The 13,191-nt window shown below is 41.7% G+C and overlaps 1 protein-coding gene across 1 annotated transcript in view; it reads left to right on the plus strand.

Annotated features, from left to right (window-relative positions):
- Positions 1-13,191, plus strand: part of LOC124606170 (sodium channel protein Nach-like) — a 105,699-nt gene that overhangs the window by 63,817 nt on the left and 28,691 nt on the right. The window contains exon 7 of the mRNA XM_047138137.1: positions 3,835-3,997. Within this exon, the coding sequence (XP_046994093.1) occupies positions 3,835-3,997 (163 nt within the window). The remainder of the gene's footprint in view (positions 1-3,834; positions 3,998-13,191) is intronic.

A 13,191-nucleotide genomic window follows, 5' to 3' on the forward strand; every position in this document is an offset into this window, starting at 1 on the left:
ATGGCCATGCAAACAAACTTGTTTAAGAGAATCATCTGAAAGAATCAGTGTGGGAGGAATGATGATATGCATTTGAAGTTCTCTGAGGATGTGAATACTGCGACAAGGAATACTAGAGTAGGTAGTTCAGTTGATGAGGAATGGACATTTTTAAAAAGGACAATCACAGATGTTCGACAGACAAAAAAAGGCACAAGGAAGGTGACTCTGAAGAAACCAAGGGTAACAGATGGTACACTTCAACTGATCGACAAAAATGTTCAGGGAATACTGGAATATAGCACTATAAATCTATTAGAAATGGCTGCTGGGAAAACGAGACCCTATCGAAAATGGAATGATTGTCGGGAGGATGGACTCAGCATGTAGAAAAGTCAAAACAGCCTTCAGTGAAATTAAAAGCAAGGGTAGTAATAATAAGAGTGCAATCGGAATTCCACTGGTAAGCATAGGAGAGAGAGTGGATAGCTGTAATGAGTGTGTTGAAGGCTTATGTGAGGGGGAGGACTTGTCTGATAACATTGTAGTCGATACGGATGGCATAGGGGGTCCAAATTAGAGGCAGAATTTAAAAGAGTTCTGGAAGAGTTGAGATTCAGTAAGTCAGAAGGGGTAGATAACATTCTATCGGAATTTCTAAAATCATTGGAGAAGTGGCAACCAAGCGACGACTCAAGTTGGTGTGTAAAATCTATGAGACTGGCGTTGTACCATCAGACTTTTGCAAAATATCATCCACACAATGCCGAAAATAGCGAGGGTACATAAGTACGAAAACTATAGCATTATCTGTTTAACAGTTCATGAATCCGAGCTACTGGGAAAAATAACATACAGGAGACTGGAAAAGAAAATTGAGGATCCGCTAAATGACTATCATTATGGCTTTAGGAAAGTTAAGGCAGCAGATAGGCAATTCTCGGGTTGCACTTGATAATGGAAGCAAGACTGAAGAAAATCAAGACATGCTCATAGCATTCTTCGACCTAAAAATTCTTTCGAGAATTTAAAATTGTGCAATATGTCCGAAATTCTGAGAAAAATAGGAGTAAGCTATAAAGAAAGAAGGGTAATACGCAATTTGTACAAGAACCAAGAGGGATGGGATAGCAATACGCACATACATTGATGACGGTAATATCCCGTACACTGTGTTTAAAAGGGGAGTGCATTGGTGGAGCTGTCAGTTGTACTCAGGTGATTCATGTGAAAAGGTTTCCGATGTGGTTATGGCCGCACGACGGGAATTAACAGACTTTGAACGTGGAGTAGTAGTTGGGGCTAGATGCATGGGTCATTCCAGTTCTGAAGCCGTTAGGGAATACAGTACTCTGAGCTCCAAAGTCTCAAGAGCGTGCTGAGAATACCAAATTTCAACTCGGGCAACACAATGGCCAACGGCCTTCACTTAGTGACCGAGAGAAGTGAGGTTTGGGTAGAGTTGTCAGTACAAACACGCAGAAATCAATGTGAAATTTACGACGAATGTATCCGTTAGGAGAGTGCTGCGAAATTTGGTGTTAAAGGACTACGTTAACAGACGATCGACATCAGTGCTTTTGCTAAAAGCACGACATCGCGTCCAGCGCCTCTGATGGGCTCGTGAACATATGAGTTGGACCTTAGATGGCTGGAAAACAGTGACCTGGTCTGATGAGTCCCGATTTCAGTTGCTAAGAGCGCGTGGCAGTGTTAGAGTGTGGTGGAGACCTAACGAAGCCATGGACCGAAAGTGTGAATGAGCCACTGTGAAAGCTGGTGATGACTCCAGAGTGGTATGGGCTATGTTTACATGGAATGGACTGGGTCCCCTGGTCCAACTGAACCGATCGATGACTGGAAGTGATTACGTTTGGCTACTTGAAAAACATTTGAAGCCATTCATGGGATTCACGTTCCCGAACAATGGTGGAATTTTTGTAGATGGCAATGCACCATGTCACTAGGCCATAACTGTTCCTGATTAGGTTGAAAACACTCTGGACAGTTCGAAATTGGAAATTTGTGTTAAGGTCTTATGGGACAAAACTGCTGAGGTCCCTAAGCCTACATACTACTCAATCTAACTTAAACTAACTTACACTATGGACAACACACACACCCATGCCCAAGGGAGGGCTTGAACCTCCGATGGGTGGAGCCGCACAGACCATGACAAGGCGTCCTAGAACAAGTGGCTACCCTGCGCGGCTGGATATTTCGAGTGAATTATTTGGTCACCCAGATCTCCTGACATGAACTCCATCGAACATTTATTAGACATAATCAAGAGGTAATTTTGTGCACAAAATCCTGCACCGGCACCACTTTTGCAATTATGGACGCTATAGAGGCAGTATGGTCGATATTTCTGCAGAAGGCTTTCAAATACTTATTGATTACATGCCACAACGAATGCTGCACTACACTAGGCAAAAGGAGGTCCGACACAATATTAGGACTTATTCCATGACTTTTGTCATCTCGGTATGAATAATGGCACATTGGGTAGGATCTTAACTTAAAATACACGAAATCAGACTGCCTTATTGGGATTGTGATGTCATATCTCTATATCTACCATAATGGATTGCTATCTTGGATTCTGATGTCACAGGCCTGGTGAACTCTGTTAAACATGCAGGCTTGCACTATATTCCCAGTTCAGCCATCTTGTATCCTACATAGAACAGGTAACCTGCCAACCATCCATACTGGTCTTTTATGCAGAAGTCCACCAATAGGACTCCTGTCCAGCTTTCTTTTTTTTTTAATTTTCCGCCATTCCACACTAGATTCTGACTGTGACATCAGAGGAGTGGGGAAAACGCTATATATCTTTTTCAAAAGTAGCTCCAAATTTAGATTCTCTTTCATTTTATATGTCTATTTTGAATTTCCTAACAAATTTTGAATTTCCTTTCATTTAATGCATAAAGCAGTAAGCCTGTGTCAGAGTGGCTGTATGGGGAAATCTGGCGATGTAGCATGACGTCTTAGGGAAAAGTGGGGAAGGGAAGAGAGAAATCTGGTGACAGTGTAGCCTAGTCTCACACTGGTGCAGCCCCACTAAGTAACATAATGTGATAGGCTATTTATTTTTAAATAATGCAGTACCAAAATGTCACAAATTGCAAAATCCGTTCATACACTTTGCCGTATCAGCTCAGAGTAATTGTTATTTTCTGTGTCTGTTCACAAACATATACTTCACAATGAAGCAGGTTGGATAACGATACTTTGTAAAGGTGTAGTGGGCAGTAAATATTGATGTAATAAATGTCATATGTGTATTGCATTATCTCTTCTAGGCAGTCAGAAGTAGCTGAGGAGAGACAAGGTAATTATGGTAATGCCAACAGCCTGAGGAGTATGAAGCTATCTCAGACATGTTACACAGCTTTTCCACTGGTTCTTTTAAATACAGGAGCCATCCCTAATTCAGTTGCCCACGAATGTTTTTTCCTTAATATAGCTGTGAACTGTGACGTATATGACTAAATTAAGGCCTTTTTTCTTTGTAACAATTAAATATCTTTCTCGAATTATTGGGCTCTCTGTGTTGGAAGTACAGGATTCAGAATTCTATGTTGGTATTCTGGTTAAAATTTATATGCTGTACATAACCACACTCAATGAGTGTTAGGAAGGTTGCTTCGATATTCCTCAGCAATCTCATTTCCAGTGCTTTCAAATGTAATGACTTGTGTGTCTCTAAAACTCTCACTATCGACTCGACGACTTCCATTTCAAACCTCTCTTCATCACTGAGAAGTTTATTGCTAACTATTTCCTATGCTTTTTATTAACATTGTAAGTTGCTTCTAATACAGCAATTTATTCATTTTCTTGCAGGTATTAGACCGATATGTGATGTCAGAGGTCTTGCTTGTCTTGCGCCATATGCTAAGAACCTGGAACATCTGACTCACAAAAATGGTAAACCAGTCAGCTGCAAATGTGTTAATCCTTGTGAGACAGTTCATTACACAGTGTCAAAAATAAGCGAATTAGCAATGTAAGTAATCAATTTCTTAGGAATTCGTTCCTATTTTTGTTGTACCATTTTAATAACATTATTTGTAACTTACAGTCAATTTGTATTGGAATCAGGTGGGACATAAACTTGTATTTCAATATCACAGAATATCTGAGGAATGATGAAAAAATACATTCAGGTTTGTAGATTTGTTTGTCTTTCAGCAAGTAACACTTTCAAATAGATTCTACTGGGAAATGATTTAGGATATTTGCGAACGTTTGTGCAAGTTTTGGAACAATAATCCAATTTCAAGTTAACAGTAATTATGTGACATAAAAATTGTCAGGTAGAATAATTTTCAATGTTAAAATCGATTGTCATTGTCTTGAGTGTGTAAAATTTACAGTTCTTGCAAACTTTATTTCAAAATGACAGAGAATATTTGAAACTAAAACACATGTCTGAGTGCATTCCTGTATGAGTATATGAACAGTTCAAGGTAGATTAAGGTATCTATCTTTTTGTTACTGCTGGTAATAATGTGTTCTCAGATTCCTCAGCACACACGAATTTTCGATGTGATGTTAGTAACATAGCTGTACCACACCAAATGCAATGCAAAGTATCATATAGGTACACCAGTCAAAGATGGCGGAACTAGCTTAACAGTCTTACGTAAAAGATCGCAAGGTATTCGGAAATTGGAGGGAAATACAAAAATTGGTGTGAAATTAAAAACTGCCCAGTTGGGCTAGAGCGTTTTCTCCCCACTCCGATGACACTGTAGAGCAATTGCATTAAGTATAAAATGGTGGAAAATTAAAAAATCCAAGATTGTGGACCTAGCCCAATTGTCCTAAGTATAAAATCTAAGATGGCGGAGCTGGAGATATGAGCACAGCCCTATGGCACCACAACCCAAAATGTAGATCCAAGATGGCGAATCTGAAGATATCAGTGAAGTTTTGAGACCACCTACGTCAATGTCATGAGCGTGGTTGCCACATCATTTAAGTCAGAGATGGTAGACCAAGAGATATTAACACTTGCTGCACAGTTGCCAGATTTCTTGCAGTCTAAGTTTAAAATTAATGATGGGCACTCGGTTTTCCCTGGCATCATAGTGGATTTATGGCACTTGTGTTAAGTTTGAAATGGTTGAAAACCAAATAGCCTAGTTTAAAATGACGTCGAAACAATTTAACCCACCCCTCTGATGTCGCAGTTGACTGACATAGCTTACATGAATAAACAGTTCCCCCACTACCACCCTATATGCCAATTGTGAGAGCTCACTTGCCCTAAGTTTATACACTTATGGTAGGATAGGCTGGGGCAACTATGTCTCTATTTAAGCAAAATGCGGGTATTCCTTCCATGTCTAGCATATCTCACAAAGATCACGTACAGTTTGAGTAATTTATTGGTGTAGTCAGGCTGCATACAAGAGATTGTGTTTAATGACTGCTGCCAGTAAGAAACAAAGATACCGATGTTCTATTGACTGGGATGCGGCTTTACTCCTGAATTTTTAAAGGAGAGAAAAGATTCTTCTTAGGGATTCTGCTTGGCGAGGTGCTAGATAGATGATTTGTATTGTTAACAGACGCCATTAGAGCCATTTGGTGTTGTGAACCTGTTGTCCGAATTGTGGACAAGATTTAGTATTAACATTACAACCAGTAGCAGGAAAAGTGTTTCTGAACTATGAGAATAAAACACATATATGTCAAATGGCAATTTCTATGTATTATCCTTCAAACTTCATGATTCTGTGTTGTGCTGTTAGCGGTTTGTAGATTGAAAGAATCAGTGGAAAGTGAACTTGTGGGATGAACCTTCAATTCCGATTTACCCCTGTTTCAGGATATTCTTGCATTAACTTTAACATACAATACAACAGCTAAACTCCTTTAGCCACTGATAGTACCACTCTTGCACACTGTGTGGATTTCCTTCCATTTGTAAGCTTGTAAAGAGATTCCAAGAGTAACATGTACTAAGCTAAAGAAGTGATTTGTACTATGAGCTATTGTTACAGCTTGGTAGGAATTCACCTTCCGCCGACTGCATTCAGAGAGAGTATGTAGAATAATAGTTATAATAGTTAGCATAATTGGTCACATTCAGTCTTGTTATCAAAGAGCAATAACTTCTATTAGAAATTAATCATAACTAAATCATCCTGTGCTTTCTTAGTTAATAAAATTTTAATAGTTAGTTCAACACTGCTTAGTTCTCTCTGAATTTTCTGTTCAGTGATTCTAAGAATGCTCGCTAAGTTCATGCAGGCTGCAGTGTTGTCACTGCTGTCGATGAAGCTGAGCCACCTCGCAACCTTCTTCATGCGTGCAGCTGGCCACGCCAAGTCTGCCAGGTGCTGTCAGGCGATAAGTGTGGGAAGTGCATGGCCATCACACCTGAACACTGTCGAACTATACATGTTTTTCTTACACATTCATAATTTAGTGATATCTCGTTTTGTATTTTTGATTCACTTCTGTAACTGTCTACACTATATGTAGATCACATGCCAACGTTTAAAGGGAGAATTATATGGGGAATTTTCTTTTATTTTTCACTCATTTATTGATTTCAGCATCCTCATCCTTCCTGATACCCAGTCCTGATTTAATTGTTTGCATCAGATAGGAATTTGACTTTGTAGTTTCAAGTCAGAACTGCTTCCCTTCTTTCTTTCTATGTGTGAGTGCTTGGCTACGTTGGTAGTGCTTATTTCAAACCTAACTTGGAGGTCTGAGTTCACCAGTAAGGACTAGTTTCTCCTACCTTTTTAAAAAGTATACTTTGCCACTGGCTGAATCAAACACAGTGTGTAATACTGTGGAAAGTTCTATATTTAAAATTTTTATAGGATAGATCTAGTGCAATGACCTCTCACCCTTTTTTACACCTTGTTGGTAGGTATAGCGCCTGGTATAGGTATAGTGCCTGGGACTACTCCGTAGTTCTTGGTGATTGGCCATCAGCTGCCCCCACCCTGAAGAAGTCACACTGGACATTGCCTACTCTCTGGAATACACAAGCGAGTGGCTCAGGGGTGAGCTGCTTGGCGGACCAGCCTGCCTGTGTATGCATTCACAGCCCAATTGGTCAGCTGGCCTACACGCCAACAATATCTGTTACTTAACTGACTGTGTGTGGACACCATTGAGTATTGCATGCATTGAGGAAGTGTGGGCTGACAGGTAGTACTTGGGCATGCAGGTATGGCTTGTGGTTGAGCCAACACACCCAAATCCTGGAACTGATTACAAAACCATGACCCACCAATGGTCAGGTGAACGACCAACACATAGATGGTGGTAGACAGGAAAACCATACACTACACATAGCACCTCATCTCCTTTCACACCAAAGCAGCAGCACACTGGCTAACACCTTCAGCAAGACAAGCTTATGGTGTCACTAAGTCAATGGGAGTCCATGTGGGCTCACTCCCGAACCACCTTCTGATGTCAGTCAGAACAGTGAAAGCCAGAGCAGTTGTCAAGGCAGATTGTATCATGCCAGCTCCTGCACAGCTGTAGGGACCAGACATTCCAAAATGCAATTAGAATGTTGACAAATAGAGAACAGCGAGGAGCTCCCTGATAGGCAGTGACAAAGAGAAAGACTTGATGCCCAGTCTACAAGATGTACACACATCAACAAACTCAAATATGCCGTTTGTAGGTGCACCATGGACATAATTTACCTCAAGAAACTATGATGTACCATGAATAGGTACAAAAATGGCTCTGAGAACTATTATTTGTCTATTGTCATTTGTGTGTTATGAACAAGACGTATGGTTTCATGAATCCATGCACAACGAACATTGTCTACCTTCTGTCGACTGTGTACCATAAACACACTCTGTCACATCACAGAATGGTATACAATGAACGTTATTTACATGCTGTCGATCGTGTGATGTTAACTTCTTGATGAACTGTAATATGTTCGGTGGGAGGAAGAGATGATGCCGCAGACACCATATCTGATTGTGCGTCAAATGAACATGAACTGTTCCATTAACAGGAGTCTGGCTGTTGCTGTAGTGAACTTAGGTGTAAACTGCGCTGAATTTCGCGCCATATGAGAACTGACGAATAATAATTGTTAATAAGGTAGTGACATTGAGGTATCTGCTATCCATACGAAACTGTTGATTTGTCAATGTTGCCAAAGGGAACTGATTACGAGGCTGATGAACGAGAGTCTAGAGTGACTCTCCTTCAGTGTCTGGGGACTGGACGGATGATAATTTGTCTTTTGAAGAGCTCTGGCAATGAAGTTTGACCCCACGACTGCCATCCAAGTCATTATGTGGTTGGGATAGTCCAGTCATGTCAGTACAATTCTTCGTACCCCTTTCCTTTGACTAACTATAAACAGTGAAGTGCCTTGATTAGACATTCGCCTTCTGCCGCTGTAGAAAGTCGAGAAGTGTGTACTTGTTTAATAATCATCATTAATGGTCAGCATTCATTGTTCTATTTTCTGTTTTTGAAATTGTTTGTTTTTCTGTTTAATTTTTGTGTCTTTTGTTAGTAAGTTCACGATGAACTTTTAAGTCACTTAGACTTTTTGTTCCTTAGTAATTCTTAATGTGTTTGCATCAAGCTGTGACCAAAATCTAATCCTGTTTTTGCTTCATGTCCTTATTTTTGTATTCAGAGGACATATTTTCCTTCAATTGCGTTTCTTTGTTGTTTGGGTTTAGGATTTAGTTTGTGTTACTGTCTCTTCCTTCGACAACCTCTCCATATGCACTTCAGTTGAAGGCATTGATTATAGCCACCTGTATTTACCAATGAATTCCTTCAGAGAAAGTACAGTGAAATACTGTGAAAGTGTAACTGAAAATGAGGTAGTGAAAGTAAATCTTCATATGAGTAACAGGTACAAAATAACTTGTACTCTAAACAAAAAAATGAAGAGTGTTATGGACGAGCTAAAGAAAGCAGAATACCATCTAATATCAACAAATAAGATAGTAATTTAGTTTTTAACAGAAAGGTAGAATTACAAAGTAGTTAGAAAGTACATTTTTTCATCATTCATTGTGTGATTATTATTATTATTATTATTATTATTATTCATAGTCCGCAGCTCGTGGTCGTGCGGTAGTGTTCTTGCTTCCCACGCCCGGGTTCCCGGGTTCGATTCCCGGTGGGGTCAGGGATTTTCTCTGCTTCGTGATGACTGGGTGTTGTGTGCTGTCCTTAGGTTAGTTAGGTTTAAGTAGTTCTAAGTTCTAGGGGACTGATGACCATAGATGTTAAGTCCCATAGTGCTCAGAGCCATTTGAACCATTATTATTCATATGGCTTGGATGGTCATTTTACACTCCTGGAAATGGAAAAAAGAACACATTGACACCGGTGTGTCAGACCCACCATACTTGCTCCGGACACTGCGAGAGGGCTGTACAAGCAATGATCACACGCACGGCACAGCGGACACACCAGGAACCGCGGTGTTGGCCGTCGAATGGCGCTAGCTGCGCAGCATTTGTGCACCGCCGCCGTCAGTGTCAGCCAGTTTTCCGTGGCATACGGAGCTCCATCGCAGTCTTTAACACTGGTAGCATGCCGCGACAGCGTGGACGTGAACCGTATGTGCAGTTGACGGACTTTGAGCGAGGGCGTATAGTGGGCATGCGGGAGGCCGGGTGGACGTACCGCCGAATTGCTCAACACGTGGGGTGTGAGGTCTCCACAGTACATCGATGTTGTCGCCAGTGGTCGGTGGAAGGTGCACGTGCCCGTCGACCTGGGACCGGACCGCAGCGACGCACGGATGCACGCCAAGACCGTAGGATCCTACGCAGTGCCGTAGGGGACCGCACCGCCACTTCCCAGCAAATTAGGGACACTGTTGCTCCTGGGGTATCGGCGAGGACCATTCACAACCGTCTCCATGAAGCTGGGCTACGGTCCCGCACACCGTTAGGCCGTCTTCCGCTCACGCCCCAACATCGTGCAGCCCGCCTCCAGTGGTGTCGCGACAGGCGTGAATGGAGGGACGAATGGAGACGTGTCGTCTTCAGCGATGAGAGTCGCTTCTGCCTTGGTGCCAATGATGGTCGTATGCGTGTTTGGCGCCGTGCAGGTGAGCGCCACAATCAGGACTGCATACGACCGAGGCACACAGGGCCAACACCCGGCATCATGGTGTGGGGAGCGATCTCCTACACTGGCTGTACACCACTGGTGATCGTCGAGGGGACACTGAATAGTGCACGGTACATCCAAACCGTCATCGAACCCATCGTTCTACCATTCCTAGACCGGCAAGGAAACTTGCTGTTCCAACAGGACAATGCACGTTCGCATGTATCCCGTGCCACCCAACGTGCTCTAGAAGGTGTAAGTCAACTACCCTGGCCAGCAAGATCTCCGGATGTGTCCCCCATTGAGCATGTTTGGGACTGGATGAAGCGTCGTCTCACGCGGTCTGCACGTCCAGCACGAACGCTGGTCCAACTGAGGCCCCAGGTGGAAATGGCATGGCAAGCCGTTCCACAGGACTACATCCAGCATCTCTACGATCGTCTCCATGGGAGAATAGCAGCCTGCATTGCTGCGAAAGGTGGATATACACTGTACTAGTGCCGACATTGTGCATGCTCTGTTGCCTGTGTCTATGTGCCTGTGGTTCTGTCAGTGTGATCATGTGATGTATCTGACCCCAGGAATGTGTCAATAAAGTTTCCGCTTCCTGGGACAATGAATTCATGGTGTTCTTATTTCAATTTCCAGGAGTGTACATTCATATTTAAAGGCTTCATATTACGCATGGTTAAATGTCCCATAAAAAATAAACAAACAAATACACAAAAAATCATAACTATATATCTAAACAGTCCAGTCACATAAGTGTGGCCACCATCGTTTATGTCTGACGTCAATGTGCAATAACCACTCGCAGACAGCAGATGGTAGCACTAGCAATGGAAGGTATATAAAGCATGGTCAGGAGGGGGTGGGAGGTGGGAGGAGTGGAGGGACGTGGAAGACAGTGCAGTCGTTGTAGTACTCTGGAAAAGAAGCGATTATCTCACTTCCAAATGGCCATGATTATTGGCTTTCGGGCCAAGGACGGGTGCATTTCCGAAATGGCAGTTTGTAAACTCTTTGCGGTGCCACTGTGGTTAACTCATTAATGTGCAAGGTATGTTTCATCATAAATGACTCATTTGTTTATATTTTAAACTATTACCACAAGATGGAACAATTTATATTGTTTATAGCTGTTTTTGTGTACAGTCAATGGACGCTACTTCATAACAACGATTGTTTTCAGTGATACAAAAATACCATTATAGTGCAGGAAGCCATTTTCTCTTTCCTCTAAATTGCCAAAATAATGTAAAACAGGTATGGTTTTAGTGGTTACTCACAATAACAATTGAACACTAGGTTGCTTCTGGTTGTGAAATCCTTATCTGTGCTTATGTGAAATAATAATACATCTTTGTATGATTACAATGTGAAACTATCACTTCTTTTATACCTAATTGAATTTCATTCCTTTTTCTACTTTCAGAGTACAATAATGGATGCAATGGACTGCAGAAGTCATTTTGCTAATTCTTATATAGTGTACTTCATCGATAGTAAGATAAAAGCTATTGTACCCAGATAATCTCTGTGATGCGGCAGAGATTCTAAATATACTTAGGATCTCAGTGCTGACCATAATACCTGCAGAGAAATAGAATGAGCAGATGAACTGGATTTAATCCTTCTGCCACCATATGACGGAAATGGTTCCGATTTTAATGGTGCTTCTAGTGATTATGAAAGACGCATTAGTTTTGGTGACATTGGTAAAGAAGTTCTTTTGCCCCACTAGAAGTACAAGCCATATCAGGGGAGAAACAGAAACGATGTAATTTTGCAGTCAGTGATAGAAAGCAACAATGTAGATAACAATACACAAGAACTACCAAAGAAATCTAAAACAATACCAAGAAATTGGGTATCAAAAGAACTGAATGCTATGAGTGTTGGCAGTCAAGTACATTTCACAGATAATATATCAGAGCCTAGTCTTGTGGCTGAATTGAAGCAGTCTCATAATGTTTGTAGTTAATTATGATCCTCTGTTGAAAAAGCTCAACACCATACTTCTGCAACTTATTCGGCCACTAGGACGTTCTTTCCCTTTACATGAAGCCATGGAGCCCTGCTATAGGCCTAACAGGATCGAACAATTCATAACGGGAAAAGCTGTTCGTTATGCGTACGAGTTATGGCTCCTTATGATATCTAAGGGCTATGTTGTGAAGTTCAGTCTATACACTGGTGCTGCTGATAAAGAAGAAAGTAAAACATTGGGAATTTCTGTTACAGAAAAATTCTGTTTAGGTTTTCTTCCTACTCGTTCTGTTGTCTTTGTTGACAGCTATTTCAATTCTCTGCACCTCTTGGAATCACTAACCAAGCATGAATTACACTACACTGGCAGTATTCAAGGAGATAGGGTTGAGAAAGCACCCTTCAAAGACTTGAAAAAGGAAACTCGTTTTTCTTATCATGTTTTCCAATATGAGCACTATAGCCTGCTAAGGTGGCTTGGCAACAGCCAAGTGACATTAGGAACGAACCAGCAGATGGACGTTTGCCTCACCAATGGGACCTGCAAGAGATGGAGAAAGAATGAAAGCATGTTACTGTGGCTCAATAACCTTAGTACATCTCTACGGTAAGCCCGCATCTCGTGGTCGTGCGGTAGCGTTCTCGCTTCCCACGCCCGGGTTCCCAGGTTTGATTCCCGGCGGGGTCAGGGATTTTCTCTGCCTCGTGATGGCTGGGTGTTGTGTGCTGTCCTTAGGTTAGTTAGGTTTAAGTAGTTCTAAGTTCTAGGGGACTGATGACCATAGATGTTAAGTCCCATAGTGCTCAGAGCCATTTGAACCAGCCATTCTCTACGGTAAAAGGATGGGAGGAGTAAATCTATTCGACAAACTGATAAGTCTGTATAGAACCAGGGTCACTTCAAGAAAAGCTAGTGCCCTCGTGTTAAATTCTGCCTGGGCCTAATCAAAGTGTGAATGCTGTATAGAAAGGTGAAGAACAGAGGTTCACTGGAGTTCCAATGAAGTATTGTACGATCTCTGCTGAGGTCGCAGGAAATAGATAAACCTCAAGAGCCCAAGCCAAAATCCAGGAAAGGTGTACAAAATTATATCCTCAGAGATAATGTTGGAGATATGG

The sequence above is a fragment of the Schistocerca americana genome, chromosome 3, assembly GCF_021461395.2.
Source record: "Schistocerca americana isolate TAMUIC-IGC-003095 chromosome 3, iqSchAmer2.1, whole genome shotgun sequence".
Lineage (NCBI taxonomy): Eukaryota > Metazoa > Arthropoda > Insecta > Orthoptera > Acrididae > Schistocerca > Schistocerca americana.